The 19,774-nt window shown below is 45.5% G+C and overlaps 2 protein-coding genes across 5 annotated transcripts in view; one reads left to right on the forward strand and one right to left on the reverse strand.

Annotated features, from left to right (window-relative positions):
- Positions 1-7,931, forward strand: part of Ncald (neurocalcin delta) — a 160,644-nt gene extending 152,713 nt beyond the window's left edge. For all 3 annotated transcript variants that reach the window (XM_048359036.1, XM_048359035.1, XM_048359037.1), the window contains exons 3-4: positions 4,344-4,449; positions 6,992-7,931. In XM_048359036.1, coding sequence (XP_048214993.1) covers positions 4,344-4,449; positions 6,992-7,089 — 204 coding nt within the window. In that variant the 3' untranslated portion in view covers positions 7,090-7,931. The remainder of the gene's footprint in view (positions 1-4,343; positions 4,450-6,991) is intronic.
- Positions 7,932-15,376: 7,445 nt separating this feature from the next.
- Grhl2 (grainyhead like transcription factor 2) overlaps positions 15,377-19,774 on the reverse strand; it is a 128,528-nt gene continuing 124,130 nt past the window's right edge. For both annotated transcript variants that reach the window (XM_048359033.1, XM_048359034.1), the window contains exons 15-16: positions 18,674-18,738; positions 15,377-16,906 (exon numbers count right to left, since the gene is read on the reverse strand). In XM_048359033.1, coding sequence (XP_048214990.1) covers positions 16,792-16,906; positions 18,674-18,738 — 180 coding nt within the window. In that variant the 3' untranslated portion in view covers positions 15,377-16,791. The remainder of the gene's footprint in view (positions 16,907-18,673; positions 18,739-19,774) is intronic.

A 19,774-nucleotide genomic window follows, 5' to 3' on the forward strand; every position in this document is an offset into this window, starting at 1 on the left:
GCTCTGGTGCTCCCACAACAGTGAATAGCCCACGAATCCCTATCTATCCATGAATGTACATTCAAAACAAAACCAGTCTAACATTTTCCTTAAAAAAAATATTACTTCCTTCCCATAGTAAACTCAGTGGACTGGGTCCCCTTTCTCTGTAGCAGCCCACACTCCTTTACCCTTGTAGCAAAAGATCAATGCTCTGACACACTCGATTAGGTGTGAGAGCCTCCTTTTCTAACACACATGCGTGGGTTTGCTTGGTCTTTTATTCATCCATCCAACCTGGAGTAATGAAGGGCCTAACCTCTAACTTATTACTAGTTGGTTTCGTAGGAGAGACCCAAGAAAAGAGTTTCCTGCATTCCAACCTTCAAGGCTGAGAGTTTGAAGAAGTACCCCAGTGTGAGACCCTTTCACCCTCGCGCGTGTTCTGCCCCATCCCGCGGGTGGAACAGCTGGAGTGGGGCCCCACGTGCAAGCCTTGGACTGTGTGTAGATGCGAAGACGCCCCTCCCCCCTCTTACGCTTAAATCAGGACACAAGACACGCGGGCATTCTCGGGAAAGCTTCTTGGAATTCCGGTTTATTCAGGGAAAAACAGCCACATTTATGGCAGTAGTGACGGCAGGAAGGGGAGGGATCTGGAGTGGCTAGCTAGACGCTAGTGACAGGCTACCTGGGCTGTCCCTCCAAGGTCTTAGGACCTCCTCCACGGCTTACGTCACATCCCACAGGACCGCCCCCTGGGCTCCGCCCAGCGCCATTCTTGGCTTACACGTGCTCTAGTGGGGCTGCTCAGCTACCCTTTCCAGTTCCGACCCGGGAGGGGGGTAGGAGTGGCTAACAGCCACGCAGCCCCAGCGCGGGAGGAGAGGCGGCCTCTCAGGACCGACCCCCTCAATGCCAAGCCGATGCCCAACACCCCAGTCCCGTGGGATCTCCACTTGTCCCTAGAAGACCCAGTGGTGTCTAGTTGAAGGCTTTCATGTCAATTATGAAGGCATTCCTGGAATGTCTAAATAGAGCTTGCTGAGAAATGGTTCACCTTGGGCCTTCAGCACGGCATCCTCCAACTTTTCTTCTTAAGAATAGGTGAGCTATAACAAGAACAAGAAGAGTAATGTCCGTCTTACTCCCAGTACCCAGCAGGCAAGACATTATTGTGTAGTAAATTGTGAATGACCATTTTTTAATCATCTGGATATTAAGACTTGAAAAGAGGAGTGGATTTGGGAAGGGAGTGTAAGTAGAAAAATTATCATTTCTATCTTTTTGTTACGTGTAGGAGAAACTCAATTTCTTTTTTTAATTAAATTTTATTGACAAGGTGATGTACAGAGTGGGTACAGTTACATAATAAGGCAGTGAGTACATTTCTTGTCATATTTGTTACACCCTCCCTCATTTTTCTTTCCCTTCCCTAGTTCACATAAGCATATATACAATATCCAGTGCACCAAAATCATATACAGTGACCACAGTGGGTACGCCACAGGAGAGTCACCTAGTACATTGAAGATAATGGCAACAATAAAATCCTCCTGTGAAACTCAATTTCTTAACCTGGTCTATGAAGCTAGCTAGCTGTCCATGTCTATTCTATGCCACACCCTTCTGCCCCCCAGGTTAGTCTCCCCATGCCTCCCATTTCTGGGCTTCTCCAGGGTTCTCCTTAACCTTTACTCTTGAAGCCCTGTGTCCATTCACCTGCTACCTCACCTCATGGAACTGTGCATTCTGCTTTGTAGTAGTCCATAGTTCTTACACTCATTTCTCTGATTATTTTAACAACATCTACCTGCCTGGTTTCATAACAAAATCTATCAAGGCACAAACTAGGTCTGTCATAAAACCTGGTATGTAGTAAGTAGTTGCATAGTTAAGATTGACAAACAAATAAGAACCAGAGTAGGGATGAACTAAGAGCAGGGATTTTCACAACTGGGGTCCATGAATGAATTTTACAGCTGTGAAATCTGCAAGGTGGGTGTTCATGCTTGGGATGCTTGCATGGTTTCTTTTTTTCCGGGGAAGGGAGGACTTGTCCTGTGGCTTGAACTCTGGGTCTGGTCACTGTCCAAGATCTTTTGAACTTAAGGCTAGCTCTCTACCACTTGAGCCACAGCTTCACTTCCAGATTTTTGGTTGTTAATAAAAGTTTCATGGAATTTCCTGCCCAAGCTGGTTTGTAACTATGATGCTCAGATCTCAGTCACCTGAGTAGCTAGGACTACAGGCATGAACCACCAGCTCCCAGAACTTGCATGGTTCCTAAAGGGAGAGGCCAGAAATGTTGATAGACTCAGAACCCATAAGGGTTTTTAACCTGACCATGATATGGAGAGAAGAGAGAAAATGATAAAGGTATGGAAACAGAGATAGATAGATAGATAGATAGATAGATAGATAGATAGATAGATAGATAGATAGATAGATTAGATTAGATAAAGAGAGAAAGACAAAAAAGGGGGAACTTAGCAAAAATAAACAGAATAGAAGCAAAGTAAGAAAGAAGGAACATGTAAGAAGGTGACTGGAATGGAAGACACTTTATTCCTGAACAGATTCTTTTTTTTAAATTTTTATTGTGAAACTGATGTACAGAGAGGTTACATTTTCATACATTAGGCATTGGATAAATTTCTTGTACTGTTTGTTACCTCCTCCCTCTTTCCCCCTCCTCCTCCCCCTTTCCCTTTCCCCCCTTGAGTTGTTCAGTTGATTTACACCAAACAGTTTTGCAAGTATTGCTTTTGTAGTCATTTGTCTTTTTACCCTGTGTCTCTTGATTTTGGTATTCCCTTTCAGATAAAGCCTATTGAGTCTGACTCCAAATGATTCCATCTTTCATCCTCATTTTATTGGCTGACATTAGAATTTCTGCTCATTTGCCCAGGCTAATTTAGGGACTAATTTAGGGTTGATTCTAAATATGAGTATCCAAGTAAGAAAGTTCAAGCATCAGCTCCTGTTTGTTCCTCCTTTTCCATTTCAAGCCTGCTTCCTCTCAGGTATCTCTATCTGGTAGTACTCAGAACTCCAGAACCTTCTGGAACTTTCTGCCCACTCCCATGGCTAAAGTGCCCAATATAAATCTGATTACCAGTTGTGAGCTGAGTTTAAAACAATGATGTTATATTCTCTCCCAAATAAAAGCTACCTTTGACAATGGAAGCCTCCTTCCAGGCACTTCCCAGGTCCCCCAAAGACCCCACAGGTGATCGAAGACAGCTTCCATACTTCTTACAAAACTCCTTCATAGACTCCTCTTCTGCTCACCAGATTTAACAGTAGTGCTCAGTCAATCCCAGGCCTGAGATTGCATAATTACTATAACCTCAAGTTCAGACAGCAGACTGTTTTCCTCTGGGCGTGCAGGTTGCTTACTGACAAGCCCTGGGTCACTTACTATGTGGAGGGAATTTCAGAGTGGTTTAAGATGGCTTGAGAATTCCTTCCTGGGAGAATGCCAGGACATGTAGCCTGTCATCCTCCAGAGGCCTGGCTGGAGACCACAGCATCTTCACATGCCTCTGTGGCCTGAGGAATGTTACCTACTGCCTCAAAGTGGGGTTCTGAGCACAGTAGCAGCTATATCACAGGGAGAAACTCATAGAAACTCACCCGACATTATAATATATACTTGTGATCCCCACTATTTGTGAAATGGAGATAGATAATCTGAGGCGAGTCTGAACAAAGTTATTGAGATTCTTATCTGAAAAGCAAAGGAAAAGAAGAAACGGGAAAAAGCAAAAGAACTGGGGATGTGGTTCAAGTGGTAGAACACTTGCCTAGCAAGTTCTGGGTCCTGAGTTCAATTGTCAGAACTTCTTTAGAAAAAGGAAAGAAAGAAAGAGAGAGAAAAGAGGGGAGGGGAGAGGGAGGGCAGGGGAAGAGGAGATGAGGGGGAGAGGAGAGAAGAGAGGAGAGGGAAGGAGGGAGAGAGGGAGGGGAGAAGAGAAGAGAAGAGGGGATAATTTGGGAGGGGAGGGGAAGAGAGGGATGAGGAGAGGAGAGGCCAGAACACACAGAACCTTAGCTCCAGTCCTGCTTCTTTTCTGATCTCTACTCAAGATACTCCATTTTAACCTGAGTCTCAAGCAAGTCACAGACATTAACCCGGCAGACTCAACAGTGGCAGGTGTGTGGGCAATGGTTGCTCCTGGAGGACTCACTGGGGGAAAGCAAGTGCTGCTGTCCTGGCTTCTACCAGTGACTACATATCATGGCCTACAATAAATCTGCAGGGACAGGACCAGCTCCTTGTTCACGAGGGGGCCTTTCTTTCATCCCTGCATTCAGAAGAATTAGTATTTCTCTTACCACCCTCTTGCTTTTGTCCACAGGCGATCTACAAGATGGTTTCCTCCGTGATGAAAATGCCTGAAGATGAGTCAACCCCAGAGAAAAGGACAGAGAAGATCTTCCGCCAGATGGACACTAACAGAGATGGTAGGGGCAGAGGCTGCTCAGCTTGGCCCAAGTCAGGGCTTCTGGGGAAGTTCTGGAAGGAACGTGCTACTTAGAGATGAAATGTCAGCCATAAGCACCTGTTAGCCTCTGTGAGCATGGCCCATCCACATGTCCCTGCTGATCTCACCCCACAGGGAAGTGCCTTACTTCTCCGCCCTTCTAGGTCATTTTCTACCCCCATCTCCAAAGGATAGATCTTGTGGAACAAAAGCTAAAAAGAAAGAAAGAAAGAAAGAAATCATTCCTAGCACAGCCTAGTCCTCAGGCGAGGCCTTGGCTTAACAATGCTGGATCCCTATAGGCAGTTAGTTCAGGATTTGGGAGAGCTTATTATTCCACAGGAATCCAGCAGCTTCTACCCCAGCCTGTTCAGTGTTTTCACTGGGGTCTCTGAGCATGCTTTAAGATGCTAAGACAAGAGTGCTCCCTTACATATTGGGGACAATGGTAGAGGTTTGATGTGAAAGCCAACAAGGGGATGCAAAGCAAACAAAAGTGAAAAGGAACGTTAGATTTCAAGCACAAGGACAAGGTGGATGTAATAGCATATGCTGTAATCCCATTACTAGGAAATTCGAAGCAGGAGGAATTCTAAACCAGCTTAGATTACATAGTGAAACCTTGTCTCAAAACTTAAAATATAAAAGGAAAGGGAAGGGAAAGGAAGGGAAGGGAAAGGGAAGAGAAGGGAAGGGAAGGGAAGGGAAGGGAAGAGAAGGGAAGGGAAAGAAAGACATGAATTTTAAATGTTAGGTATCAAATAGAATGCAGGAGACTCAAATAACTGAATTTAGGGGGGAAACTTTATGAGTATGTCCAAGGTAATATTTGGGACATTCTTTGCTGCTTCTCTGAAATTTTAAGTTAACCAGACATCCTTTTTCATTTGTCAAATCTAGTGACACTATTTTTGATACAGGACCAGAGTTTACAGGGTTAATTATACTTATGGCTTGGCCAATCACAAGTTCTTTAACTCTTGCTGTCATTACCAGCTCACCTGTTCTGTTCAAAGTGAAATTAACTAATTAAGTAATTAATTCATTCACTATTGTAGGGTTGCAGCTTAAACTCAGGGCCTTGCACTTATTAGACAAACGATCTACCATTTGAGCCATCCTTCCAACCCTTTCAGCCTTAATTATTTTTCAGGTAGGCTCTTAAGTTTTTGCTTTGGGCTATTCAAGGACTGTAATCCTCCTTTTCTGCCTCCTGAATAGTTGAGGTCCTAGGTGTGAGACACCATAACTGTTTTTTTTTTTTTTTTTTTTTTTTTGCCAGTCCTGGGCCTTGGACTCAGGGCCTGAGCACTGTCCCTGGCTTCTTTTTGCTCAAGGCTAGCACTCTACCACTTGAGCCACAGCGCCACTTCTGGCCATTTTTTGTATATGTGGTGCTGGGGAATCGAACTCAGGGCTTCATGTATACGAGGCAAGCACTCTTGCCACTAGGCCATATTCCCAGCCCAACTGGTTTGTTTTTTGAAATAGGGTTTCCCTAACTTTTTTGCCCAAACTGCTCTCAAACCACCACTCTCCTATCTCTGCCTTCTAAGTAGCTGGTATCTGAAGTCAGCATGCTCTGCATGACATACAAATGCAGCCATGTGTGCCCATATGAGGCTTGTTCAGTAGTCAGGGCCTCTTTCTGTACCTATGCCTGGGTACCAGCTGCCTGAGAATCTGGATTTGGGTGTGTGATTCTTCCACAAAAGTGCATGACATCCTTTTATATCCTGTTTCCTCCAAGGTGCTTCAATTCATAACACATAGCTTGATGGTTTTGCAAAGATTACACAAACATGAAGTTATTTGAGTAATGAATGGATGTGCAGATGTTAGACCACAGCTTTCCTGGTGCACCAGGCCTTCTTTAGAGTAGGGATAAAAGACGGGAGATGTAGCTGGTATAAACACGGGACTACAACTGGTCACAGGCAATGGTAGAGCCTTCCATTGGGACTCAGCTACTGTGAAATCAATGGGCCTGACTAGGTTAGCATTCTCAGAGTGTGACTGAGAGTCCTGGGCTTTCCTAAGGAAAATATTTGTGGAGGCTGAGATCTGAGGATCACAGTTTGAAGCCAGCCCCAGTGGGAAAGTCTGTGAGACTCCAATTAACCACCAAAAAGCCAAAAGTGGAGCTGTGGCTCAAGTTCAAGCCCCAGGACTAGCAGAAAAAATTAAATTAACATCCATAATCTCAGCCACTTGGAAGGCAAAGGTAGGAAGTCAAAGTCTGAAGCAGGCAACGGATTCCTCCAAAATAGACTCGTTTGTTTTCGCAGACCATAAAACAGGAAACGAACAAAAAAACAGGAAACCTTGCCTGAAAAAAGGACTGTCCAGGTTCTTGCTGACTTACCTGTGAGACCTAGTTATTGAGAACAGAGACAAGAACAAGTTGGGGCGGGGAGGAAGCTGCATCTACCTGAGGCTACCATGCCACCTCCATGTAGCGGGAGGGTGTGAAGTCATGCAGGTGCCACCAGCCACCACTTACCCATCCTCTTCCTTCCTAGGAAAACTCTCCCTGGAAGAGTTCATCCGAGGGGCCAAAAGTGACCCGTCCATTGTGCGCCTCCTTCAGTGTGACCCCAGCAGCGCCGGCCAGTTCTGAACCTCCCTACACCACGAATCCTAGAGCTTCTTGTGTTCCCTTTTGATTCTTCTTTTTAATTTGTTGTTGTTGTTGTTCATTTTTTTTTCTTGCCAAACAATATTGATGGTGACACTGTCCCCTGTGCGGTCAGATGCATCTTCCTCCGTGACACCCTCGCCTGCAGCTTCTCTCATCGTGGACGCTTCGTGGGAATGCCCAAAGCCTCCTCAGTGCACTCGTGGGAAGCATGAACAGACTTTGTGGTGTTCGTCGTTCAATGACTTTTTAATTGTTGTTATATTTTTTCCTTTTGATTCTAATGTCTTGGTTCTGAAACTTAAACCTCTGGGGAAGGGCCAAGCAAAGGGAATTGCACACGGCCTGGTGCAGTGATTTACTGCAAGCTTCTGGGAGATTTGTTGGAAAAATGGAATTCCCCAGTTGGGTCTGTCCATACACATCCTAGGGGCTGAAATAGCACCAGAGGCTGGGTTCCCCAAGAACAAGTTATCCTTTGGGGTGAGGCTATTAAAAATGAGTTGGGATGTTTCCACCTTACCCTTTACCCCAACAGGCTGTAGTTTCTAAGCTGTGAACATTTCAAAGTAGATGAATAGAGGAGAGAGAAAAGATAGCTCAGCTATTTTCTCAAGGTTTACACTAGTTGAGCTAAGATGGGTTTCTTTGGAAATCCAACACAAAAGGCAACATAGTCCAAGAACCAGACCTATTTGTTGTCTCTTGTAATTTCAAACAAGAACAGAAGACTGCTGTATATAAAATATTGGATATTACAGACCAAATTAAGTGTTTTGCCTTGTAAATGCATGTTTAGTGAGCACTAATACAATCTTATTATGGAAGACTGTTTTTAGTAGCTTATTGTGAATTAAGCCAACTATAATGAATGTCTGTCTTGTTTTAAAGTCATTTCTGTCTCTGTACAAATGTACCAGTCAACAAGCACATTTTATATATTCCATCGAAGTACAAAGTAATCATGATGAGGAGCCAACTTTGATTTTGGATGCTTTTCCAGAGTTACAGGGTAGGTTTCAGGGATGGTGTCATTGGAACACCAGGAATTCACATGGCTGAGAGAGGCCAGTCTGGTGTTTTCCCAGCTTATCCCAGAAGCCCTTTGGTAGCCTGAGATTGGAGGTGTGGTACTCTTAAAGGCTGATGGACACTCTTGAGACATGAAAATATAGCTGAAGTCCTTAATTGATTTAGCCCACGCTCCTGATGAGGAGTCAGAACCTGACAAGTTCAGAGGTCAGGCGGTCACCATCATAAAAAAGGAAAGAGGAAGAGTGGTTGTGGTGTCCAATGCCCACTGTGGGGAACCCAACACTTTCTTCTCATCCTTGTGTTCTTTGAATGTATATATCTATTTCCAGAAGTGACATCACACATTTGTTTGGGCTAGTCACCTCATATACACTGATTTGAATGGAGGACCAAGAGTAAAAGCTGCTAATCACAGGCAAATCAAGCAGCTGGCATGGGAAGACCCAAACTCTCAAGGATGTAGGTGTGGGGAGCCTTAATGATATCAGGCAGATGGGCCCCCAAGGTTCCATCTACTGTCAAGCCACTTCCTATAGAACAGGAACCACAGAAAGATTAAAAACAAACAAAAAAAAAGCAACTACACAGAGAGTAAGGCTGAGTTCATTGTGACCTCCAGGTTACTATATAGGATTTGAACCCATTCTAAGAGGTATCAAAATTCTAAATTTGCATGATTGGCCTAAATGAGCCAAATTTGTAGAGTACGATTTTGAGATTTGGACTCAATAATCATAATCTGCCTCGGAGTGTCAATTCCTCATGTTCTATACCAAAACCTGCCAAATTCTTCCCTGGGCCAAGTGGTAAAGTTTGTTTTTGGAAAATAGGGACTTAATGTATAAGTACAGAGGGGATGAGAAACGCAGCACATTCAACTTCTGGAGTTTGGGAATTACTTCCAGTTTTTCCTATTCTGATCTGGAAATGTAATTCTTCCTTTTAGTTCTTTTTTTTTTTTTTGTTTTTGTATTGAATGGCATCAGTTAATGTTGGAGAAACCTGTCTGAGCTTTGCCCTCAGTCATGACATCTGGCTGAGCTAGACCTACTGTGTGGTTCACGACTATAATCATAGCTATTCAGGAGGCTGAGCTCTGAGGATTGAGGTTCAAAGCCAGCCTGGGGAAGAAAATTTGCAAGAATCTTATCTCCAATTAAGCACCAAAACAAACAAAACCAAAAAATAAAAAACAAAAGCCAGAAGTGGAGCTGTGGCTCAAATAGTAGAGCCCTAGTCTTGAGCAAAGAAAGCTCATCAGTGGTGCTCAGGTCCTGAGTTCAAGCCCTAAGACTGGCACCAAACAAAATAAATAAATAAATAAAGTCAAATGCATAATGCCCTTAGAAGGTACAGCAATAGTCTGGGTACTGGCCAGACACTGACCCTGCTTTTCCAGGGATGTTCTTTCTCCTCCTCCTCCTCCTTCACAGGAAGGCTTTAAGTATGTCTTAGCAAGGGCTGGGAATGTGGCTTAGTGGTAGAGTGCTTGCCTAGCATGTACGAAGCCCTGGGTTTGATTCCTCAGTACCACATAAACAGAAAAGGCCGGAAGTGGCACTGTTGCTCAAGTGGTAGAGTGTGAGCCTTGAACAAAAGAAGCTCAAGGACAGTGCCCAGGCTCTGAGTTCAAACCCCAGGACTGGCCAAAAAGAAGAAAAAAGTATCTCTTTCCAAGTGCACTCAAGGGTGGCTGAGGTGTTGCACAGTGCCCAGAAGGTTGAGGGCCTAAAGGTTCCTGGCTCTCCTGTACTAGGTTCAGAGACCTCTGGAAGTAGACTGTTTGGTGATGAACCAAGGGACATGGCTTAGGACCTGAAGGATGCTACAGAATGCTCAACTGTTCACACCTCACTTAGCGTGAAGAGGTACTGCAAGTGCTGTTCCATCCCATCGATATGCCCCATAGGGGTCTTTCCACAAGTGGATTTAATGATCACACACACACACACACACACACACACACACACACACACACACGTCTTACAAGCAGCCCCCTATCAGTTGATTTTGTGTAGCTCTTGCCTGGCATTAAAGCATGTTTATTGTTTAATATGGTTGTCCTGAACATGAGATTTTCCTGACTTCATACTACCCCAGCTGACTCAGGTCTTAGTAGGGCTCCAGGTTTGGGTTTGAAGTATCACTTTGGCCCTAAAGAGATACAAAGAGCCTTGGTGGGTGGGAAAGGGGGAGGTGGGAGAGCTCTCAGCCCAAAGCCCTATCCCAAAGCCTCCTTCCTGTACCTAGGATTCCTTACTTCCCCCTGTCATTACCTTCATTTTCTTCCCACCTTCCCTCCTTCCACAAACTAGAATCTGAACATTAGGCACAGCTGGAGAAGGTGAAGCAAACTTTGTCTCAGTGGGAGCCAGGTAAGTCTAGTTAATAGTCCTCTTCTTCTCTGTCTGAGAGGATTCAGTGGAAGAAATGACACAATGTAAAACCTAAACCCCTAAAGCTCTCCAGAGCTTTCCTTGTTTCAGTGTTTTCAGCCTTGTCTCTCTTCCAGAAAACAATACTGTCAGCACAGGGAGCTCCAACATGCTAACTTGAGTCTTAGCTTTATAGGCCCTTACAGGCCAACCAGACTACACACAGTTGGTCTGTAGAGACCAGCATTGGCCTGCTGCAGCCACACCTGAGGCTCCTGTCTCTAGAGCATCTTCTCAGTTCCAGACCCAGCTGAGTCCCTTTACAACCTTGTTCAGCTTGGCAGGGACTTACCTGAGGGGGTGGGTATGCCCTTAGGCAAGGCAGAGGAGAGCCACGACGACTGTCCTATGAAGAAATGGAGATGTCCCCTGACTGCCCATGGCCTTTGCTAGGAGTATGCTCAGCACTTTCCCGAAATGTAGATTTTTAGGTTATATGAAGCAACAGCAACCAAATAAAGTCCTGGAGCCCTGCACTTTAGAAGCACATCAGCCAAGTAAAACAGGAAGATGGATGTGAGGTGAAGAAGTGTTTAGGTCAAGGGTTTTACTAGTGATTAATTCAGTTATAAGTTTTCCTTGGTCAGGTGCTGGTGGCTCACACCTGTAATCCTACTCAGGAGACTGAGATTGGAGGATCACAGTTCAAAGCCAGTCCAGGCAGGAAAGCCCGTGAGGTCCTTATCTCCTATTAAACACCAAAAAGTCAGAAGTTATGGTTCAAGTGGTAGAGCACTAGCCTTGGGCAAAAAAGTCCAGGGACAGCACCCAGGCCCTCAGTTCAAGCCCCAGGACCAGCACCAAAAAAACCCAAAACAAAACCCAGAAAACGTTTTTCTTCCATTCAGTGCTGACTACATGCCCACATCCTGGAAATTTGCTGTACCATTAGCATGATGCACACAACAGACATCCCCGAGGATGCTGGCAATATTACAGCGCAGGGCTGTTGGACAGCAGTGTGACCGGTACCGTGGAGAGGCTCACGTCAGGACTTCCTTTCTCCTCACGCTTCCAGGAAGTTTCTGGGATTTTAATACTTCTCTGAAAGAAATGGTGAAAACACTTCAAGTGCAGGGCATCGACAAGGCAGGCAGGCAAGATAATTCTCTCTCTCTCTCTCTCTCTCTCTCTCTCTCTCTCTCTCTCTCTTTCCAACAGCAGTATTTTGTCCAGCTCACTCTGAGTGCTCAATGGCAACCCCAGCCAGTACTACACATGACAGTTTTGGTGTTCTGTGGGGTATAAACATGAAGGGTTGACCTGGAAGGAACACTTGACTCAGCTAGAATCTTCTGTCGAGCCTTGAACACACTGCAAAGCAGCTTACCTCTGCCCAGTGGCAAAGCAGAAAGGGAGTTCTTTTTCCTGAGTGGTGTGAGATGGATGTCTGCTGCCTAGGGATGACATAGTTGCCTCTGCTGCTTTCCAACATGCCCTTCCTCTTTTACTGCTTCTGGCTGATCAGATCCCCCCCTGACTAATATTAACCCATGCACCCATTTATAGAGGCTTTCTGAGAGGTCCTCTTAGGGACAAAGGGCATTTGGTATCAAGGTGATAGTCCAGGAAATGCCCTGGTTGGGGGGGGGGGGGGGGGCTGCACACATGATAAGCGTAATTCACCAAACAGGGCTGTGGTGGCCACAAGGCTAGGAGGATGTAGATACCATTTGTAGCACCGGCACGACTCAGGCAGATTTAAAGAACAGGCTGGCTTCCTCATGATACGGTAGGATAGATTATGATTAAAGCGTTGCGACCCATTTCAAATTCCACGATCTCTCCAGAAGACTACTCAGTAAGCAATAAACCAGCTATTCCTTCCTGCTCCCTGTTCAGGCATAGAGACTACTGGAAACACTGCCAAGGTGAGGGGCAGGGGGGGAGTCAGTCAAGGGCAGGCTTCTTGAAGGCAAAACTTTAGCAGGATTTGAAGGTTGGGGATATGGGTAGACAGAGAATGGGAAATGGAAGAACACAGGTCTTCCCATTGCTCGTGACAGAGGCTATCAGGAGGTCCTCACATTGGTGTGGATGGCTTGGCACTCCAACAGCCAGGGATGGTGCTTCCTGGTGTGGGTTCCAGGGTAAGAGCAGCTTATGAAATGGAAGTCTGGGCCACATGGTTTTAGTCCCTAACACAGAGGTTGGCCCAGAAAAACTAAGGGTGAAAGGTTTTAAGGAGGTCAAGGGAGGACATGGGAGACTGGAAATAAAGACAGAAGTGAGAGGGTAGAACCTGCTCTAGCTTGAGGGATGGGTCAAAAAATACCCACCTTGGGGCCAGATGTGGTGGTACACATCTGCAATTCCACCTACTTGGGAGATGGAAGTAGGAGAATCACAGTTTAAAGCTGACCTATGCAAAAGTTGGAGACCTTGTCTGAAAAACTGAAAAGCAGAAGGACCAAGTGCAAGTGGCTCATACCTATAATCCTAGCTACTCAGGAAGATTTGAGGATCATGGTTCAAAGCCAGCCCAGCAGGAAAATGTGAGCAACTTCTAAGTCCAATTAATTACCCCCCAAAAAAGCCAGAAGAGGAGTAATGGCTCAGTTGTAGAGCTCTGGACATGAGCAAAACAGCTTGGGGAGAATGTCGAGGCTCTGAGTTCAAGCCCCAAACTGGTACACACACACACGGAATAGGACTGGGGAATGTGGCTCATCCTTAGTAAGCACAAGGCCCTGATCAAATCCCAGTACTACAAAGTGTGTGTGTGTGTGTGTGTGTGTGTGTGTGTGTGTCTGTGTCTGTGTGTGTGTGTGTGTGTGAGAGAGAGAGAGAGAGAGAGAGAGAGAGAGAGAGAGAGAGAGAGAGAGAGACCACCCACCCTGGGAGCCAGCCAAGGATATACCTGAAGCCTTAATACCTTAGTCCCCTTCTTTCTAAAGACCAAGGAGGTGAGAAAAACATACCTTGAAGAGCAAATGTCTGCTCTGTTGAAGCCCAGAGCTCTAGGTGCTAAGGGGGGCTGAAAATTTCCCAGGTCACACAAAGAAATTCACCTTACAGAAAGCACCAGACACTGTTGTTTCAGTCTTATGTTATGAATATTTATTTTTCTTCTTAAAAATGTACAAAAAATAAAATAACTGTATTTATAGTTTATAGATTCCCCTCTCCCATTTACAAAACTATTAAGTTACATTTATGTTTTCCTTTTTGTTAATGTGGGAGCATATTATATATATGTATATATATGTATATATACATATACATGTGTATATATATGTATGTATGTATACATATACATATATATATATATATTCAGTCTCCCCTTGCTTGTCTTTAAGAAAAGGCCATTCTTAGAATTTGGCACAAAGCCTCTATTTCAGTTACAATTTCATGATCCTTAAATACAAAAGAAAAATAAATGTTTGACTCATTTCATGTTTCCCAAGTTTCTGGGCTAGGATGCTCCTTAGTCTTTTAGGAATTCCAAGATACCGACTGCATATTCCTGTGGATTCCAATGTCTAAACATCAGAAAGGTTTAAACAATATGTGTCATTATAAGAGAAACACTTGCTTCACATGTCCCCCATCTTTTATGGATCATACATCTTCTAAAAGCTTATTTATTTGGGTACGATTAACTCAAGGGGCAGAATAGATGAGGCAAGTTTCCTTCTCTCGCAGGAGTGTTTTTGCTTGGGAAATTTTGCTCCTAAAGCCCTGCTAACATACACAGAGAAGGACAGACACTTGGAAGTTCACCACAAAGTGCTCTGAGAGGGCAGGGGCTTGGATTTGTGGGTACATTCTGTACCACCCTTTGATGGCATTGATTGGCATCCATTGGCCTTACATCCTTGGTGCTGGCAATGGTCACTGCCCTGACTGCTTAGGGACTTAGGACAAATGCAAAGGCATCTCTGGTTCACCTTCTGCCTTAGGGAAAGCTCAGCAAAGTTTTCCAAAAACTAGCTGGGGAGAGGAGTCAGTAGCCTGTGTCAAGCTGCCGCACACCTGTCTTTTCCCTACTCTGGGATTCTGTGGCCCAGGTGTCTGTGTCCCACACAGCATTTGTCTGTCTTGGAACAAAATAGCGCCCCGCTAGTCCCCAGGACAGTCCCCAGGGTCAGGGTGCTGGGCCAGGGTGTGGCAATTGGAGGAGAGGAAGAGGCAAGATTGGAGCAGAGCCTCAGATGCAACCCCTGGCACCCCAGGGAGGGCGACATATCCAGGACACACAGAAAGGCACCCCCTTAGGTTTCTTTAGTGTCCTCTTGGGTGTAGCACCTGGTCTCCATTCTATTCAATTCCTCTGAAGTTTCAAGGTGCAACAACCAGACCATAGTGTAGCTCTAGCTTCAGCACTGGGCCTCCGGGCAGGTGAGGTAGCTGGACCTCCATGTGAGACATCAAAGTGCTTTACAGACCAACATGGATCTGTATACATGGATCCTGTCCTAGATCCTGGCCTTGGAGTCGGAGGTGCCTGGCTACCACAAGTGCTTCAGCCCTCAGGGGCAACACCAACCCTAGATCACCATCCTGCCCCTCAAGGGGAACAGTGGCCCAACACGGTGCCTCCTTTTGTGACAGTTCAGGGCAGACCTTTTCTCATCTCCCAGGGCATGTAGCAGCAGCAGCAAGACAAGGCCTTCTCTCTCCCAACCCGCAGCCTGCTGTGTGTGTGTGTGTGTGTGTGTGTGTGTGTGTGTGTGTGTGTGTGTGTGTGTGTGTGTATGCCAGTACTGGGGCTTGAACTTACAGCCTCTTGCTCTTTTGGCTTTTTTGCTTAAGGCTGGTGCTTTACCACGTGAGCCACACCTCTCCTTTTGGCTTTTTGCTGGTTCATTGGAGAAAAGATTTTCTTGGATTTGTCTGCCCAAACTGGCTTTGAACATGATCCTCAGATCTCAACCTCCTGAGTAATTAGATTTACAGGCATGAGCCACCAGCTCCTGGCCATGGCATGGCCTACGTCTGGAAGCTGGTTTCAGGACAGCAAGGGCTTACAGGGTCTCCCTCTCTAAATCCAGAATGCACAGGTGCTGGCAGTAAGTCCTCCCTTTCCAGTCTCCAGGCACAAGAGGAAGCCTGGCTTGCCACTCAGAGCTGAGCTCTTGGGAGGCACTCAGCACTGCCATTGGGCTTTCAAAGGATCCACGTGAGATGAAGGACGTGCTTGTAAACTGTGAGGCCCTCCCCAGTGCCCAGGACTCTCACCACAGCTAAGCAGTTCCCAGCAGGGTTAAGCAGTTCGCCCAGAGCCCCAGGGCAAAGCCCCTGCAGTCTTTCCAGAAAGTTCAAGCAATGCCTTGACCAAAACTACAGAATCAGCTGACAAGACAGCTTGAAGGAACAGCCCAGCCATGCATGATATCATGAGATAAATGCAGCCATCTGCCGAGGGCATCATGTTCTCCGGGGACAAGGGACCAGTCCTCAGATATACCCAAGGGAGAATGTGTTGTGGCACCAACCATAGTCACTTGAGATTCCAAGGCCATTTCTTTAGCCTGGTACCGGAACAGGTGTGGCAACAACAGCTGCAAGTCTTCGTGTCTGTTGCTCCCCTAGGCCAATGGCAGCAAACCCGCCCACATGCCACAGGCAAAATATATTATTGCAATATTATAAACACTATGTACACGATCACCAGGCACATGTTCTTCTGTGTTCTTGACTGATTCCACAGTAGCTGAATGTCTTCATTTACAAAGCCTGGTGGCCACTTGCTGGAGGTATTTAGCCAAATGCCCTTTGTTAGAACCATCTGAAGGGTTTTGACCAGTTTTGAGCATGTCTACCTCTGTGCTCACCTGTGACAGCTGCACAAGAGGCAGCTAGTTCCTTCTGTCATGCACTCGAGGACGTGCACAGGTGAGAAAGAAGTGACCATTGGTCAGGCTCTTTGAGATGAGTGAACTAGTTTGCTTCCCTTTAAGGGGCGACTCCAGAGCATCTCCTATGGAGCCAGCAGTGACCTTCAGAGTTCTGGTGGGCAATAAATAAGGACCCCACAGACCCAAAGCAACCTACTGAGAGACTCAGACTTGGACTCCATGGAAGAGCAGGTGGAGGGTCAATCAGACTGACAAGCAGTGGGACCCGAGGCCTTGCCCACTTTCCAGCAGTCTTGTAACAGCACTTGTAGGATGGGTGAGGTGGGTCTCTGAGTTTGGGGTGACGGGGACCCCCATCTCTCCCAGGGAAGAACACATTCAGAACTCCTGCAAGCAAATGCCAAGCCCAGAGCTCAGATCTCCATGAGCGTGATCTTGAAGCCTTCCACCATGCTCTCCATGTTGAGGATGAAGGTGTCCTCGTTGGAGTAATGCTCGATGATGTTGTCGTCCATGTTCACCAAGATGCTGCCAGGGGAGGGAAAGAGCAGGGCGGGGCAGAGAGAGGGAGAAACAAAGGCACTGTGAACAGTGGGCTCAATGCAAGGGCAGGCTTCAGGCTGGGGTTCTTGGTGCCACCCCAAATGGGGGCACGGAGGGGTGAAAGAAGGCAGAGAAAGGTTCTCATTCAATCGCCTTTGCTCAGGCCCGTGTTCAAGTCTCAATCCCAGTACCGCTCAATCAATCAATAAACAAATAAATAAAACTGAGGAAAGCAAAGTTTCAGTTTCATGGCTTCTAATTATATAGAATTTCTGAAATCATCCAACCTGATCCTCTTGCTTGATAGATTAGTAAACTGAGACTCAGAGAAGTGAGCAGCCTAAGAGCACAGCTAGCTGCAAACAGAGCCAAAACGGAGAAAGTTAGGGCCAGATTGCTCTTCCCTTAGCAGGAAGAGGAAAATAAACAAGAATTGCAGCGACCTCTTTTGAATCCATAATCCATGGCCATGTACCAGAGGCCTTGCATTTAATCCTCACAGCAATCATGGAGGTAGATCCTCTCAGCACCACTTTGCAAATGAGAAAACCATGTCTCACAGATAACCATTCTTTCAAGTTCTAGTGCATGGCTGAGCTATGCTTGGAAACTCACTTTGCCCCACTCTAAAGCTACCTTGGGTGGACTTTAAGAAAATTAACAAATTCTGTCTGTGACTTAGAAATCCCCAGCTCTTCTCAGTCTTAGAAGGTAGACGATTGTAGATTGAAAAGGAATAACTGACTACCAAACCGCCCTCCTTCAGAGGATTGCTATTTGGATGAATGCATTTAGCACAGGGATTGACAGACTCAAGGGCAGTGTATCACCAGCAATGTGTTCATCTGCACTGAGAATTTCTGGTCAGCAGGAGGAATTCGAGACATTACTCTAACACACCCGCTGCAGCAACCTTGGAAAGACTTGTGATGTGCATTTTGGTAAACTTTGCACCAAGAGCTCTCCATCAATTGACGTTCAATTTCCTCCATAAAAGAGACCCAGAGCAGAGTGTAACAACCCACATTCTGCCTGTTGTAGGAAAGCAGGTTCAGAGCAGGCGAGTGATCACTGGCAAACACTGTGACAGTCATTACCGAGGAGGAAATCTCTTATGTCCACAGCCATGTTTTAATCTCACTTCTGGCACCCAGAAAGCAACACCATGAGCCACGTAAGGTTTCTTTTATTATCAACTCCACGCATTGCAGAGGGGTGACTTTGCCATTCTCCCTAGTGCCCACAAGACCTTCGGGCCCTTCTAGTCAACTTGCTAATCCTGACAGTGGACATCGCAGCAATCTCCTCTGTCTCACTCCCTCCTCCCTTCTCTCATTATAGATCTCCACAATGCATAGCATTTGCTGCCCTGCAATCACACACACACACACACACACACACACACACACACACACACACACACACACTTTTTATGAAATATGAACAACAGGGGGAGGGGGGAAATGAGGGAGGAGGTAACAAATTGTACAAGAAATATACCCACTGCCTTACGTATGAAACTGTAACCCCTCTGTACCTCACTTTGACAATAAATAAGTAATTATTCAGAAAAAAAGAAAAAAAAGAAAAGAAAAAAAATGAACAACAGAGTTAAAAGAAAAAAGGGACAGGTATTGTTTAAAACACACACACATACAAGGGATTGGCGAATTAGCTTAGTGGGTTCTGAGTTCAGTCCTCAGCTCTGGAAAAACAAACACACACATTGTGTAGGTTTGTCTGATTTCTTACCCTTTTTTGCTTTTCTTGTATAGTTTTGATATCTTCTCCACGGGCAGCCCATACTTCTCAGATATCTGTAACACCAATAACAAGAAGGTGTGAGAGCTCAAGTGCAGACCTGGGAGGAAGTCCCAACTTCATTCTCTTGTACATTTTTCTGGACACAGCATGATCTTCACTCACAATCAAATTCCCTAACGCCTATTCATGAGGTGTCACTCCCCCAAGGCCACCCCCCGCCTTTGGAGAGACCATAAATCTTGCTCTTGTCTTCTAACTGGAAAACTAAAATCCAAAAGACAGTGGGGCAGGGCTAGGAATGTGGCTTAGCAGTAGAGCTCTTGGCATGCATGAAGCCCTGGGTTCATCCTCAGCACTACATAAACAGAAAAAGCTGGAAGAGGCGCTGTGGCTTAAGTGGTAGTTTTTAGCCTTGAGCAAAAGGAAGTCAGGGACAGTGCTCAGGCCCTGAGTTCAACCCCAGGACTGGCCTAAATAAATAAATAAATAAAGACAGTGGGGGAACACCTACAGACCGCAGGAGTGGGGAAAATGACTTCACGCCTTGAATCATACACACCAACAGGCAATCTCTCACTTCTGAAGATGAAGATGAAAGTATTATCTATGACTTCAGAAAGTTTACCTAGGTATTTCATTTGAGGGAAAATAGATGGACAAAAAGAATTCTATCCAGACAGAAATGCATCACAAAGAAAATTGAAACTAGACAAAGAAGGAAATCAAGCAACCAGTTTTGTGCCATGAACTTCAGAGCGTACATGTTTACTTGATCCGAGAACACAAGTTTTAAATCAGATTCTTGTAGTAAGGATGTACACAAATGAAAATCTTTTTTTTCCTCAAATACAAATATAGTAAGCCAGATGCTGGTGCCTCAGGCCTGTAATCCTAGCTACTCAGGAGGCTGAGATCTGAGGATTGAGGTTCGAAGACAGCCTGGCAGGAAAGTCTGAGAGACTCTTATCTCCAATAGACTACAAAAAAACAGAAATAGGGTTGTGGCTCAAGTGACAGACTTGAGCCAAAAAAGCTCAGGGACAATGCTCAGACCTGAGTTCAAGCTCCAGGATGGCATTAAAAAAGAAA

The sequence above is a fragment of the Perognathus longimembris genome, chromosome 12 (assembly GCF_023159225.1).
Source record: "Perognathus longimembris pacificus isolate PPM17 chromosome 12, ASM2315922v1, whole genome shotgun sequence".
Taxonomy (NCBI): Eukaryota; Metazoa; Chordata; class Mammalia; order Rodentia; family Heteromyidae; genus Perognathus; species Perognathus longimembris.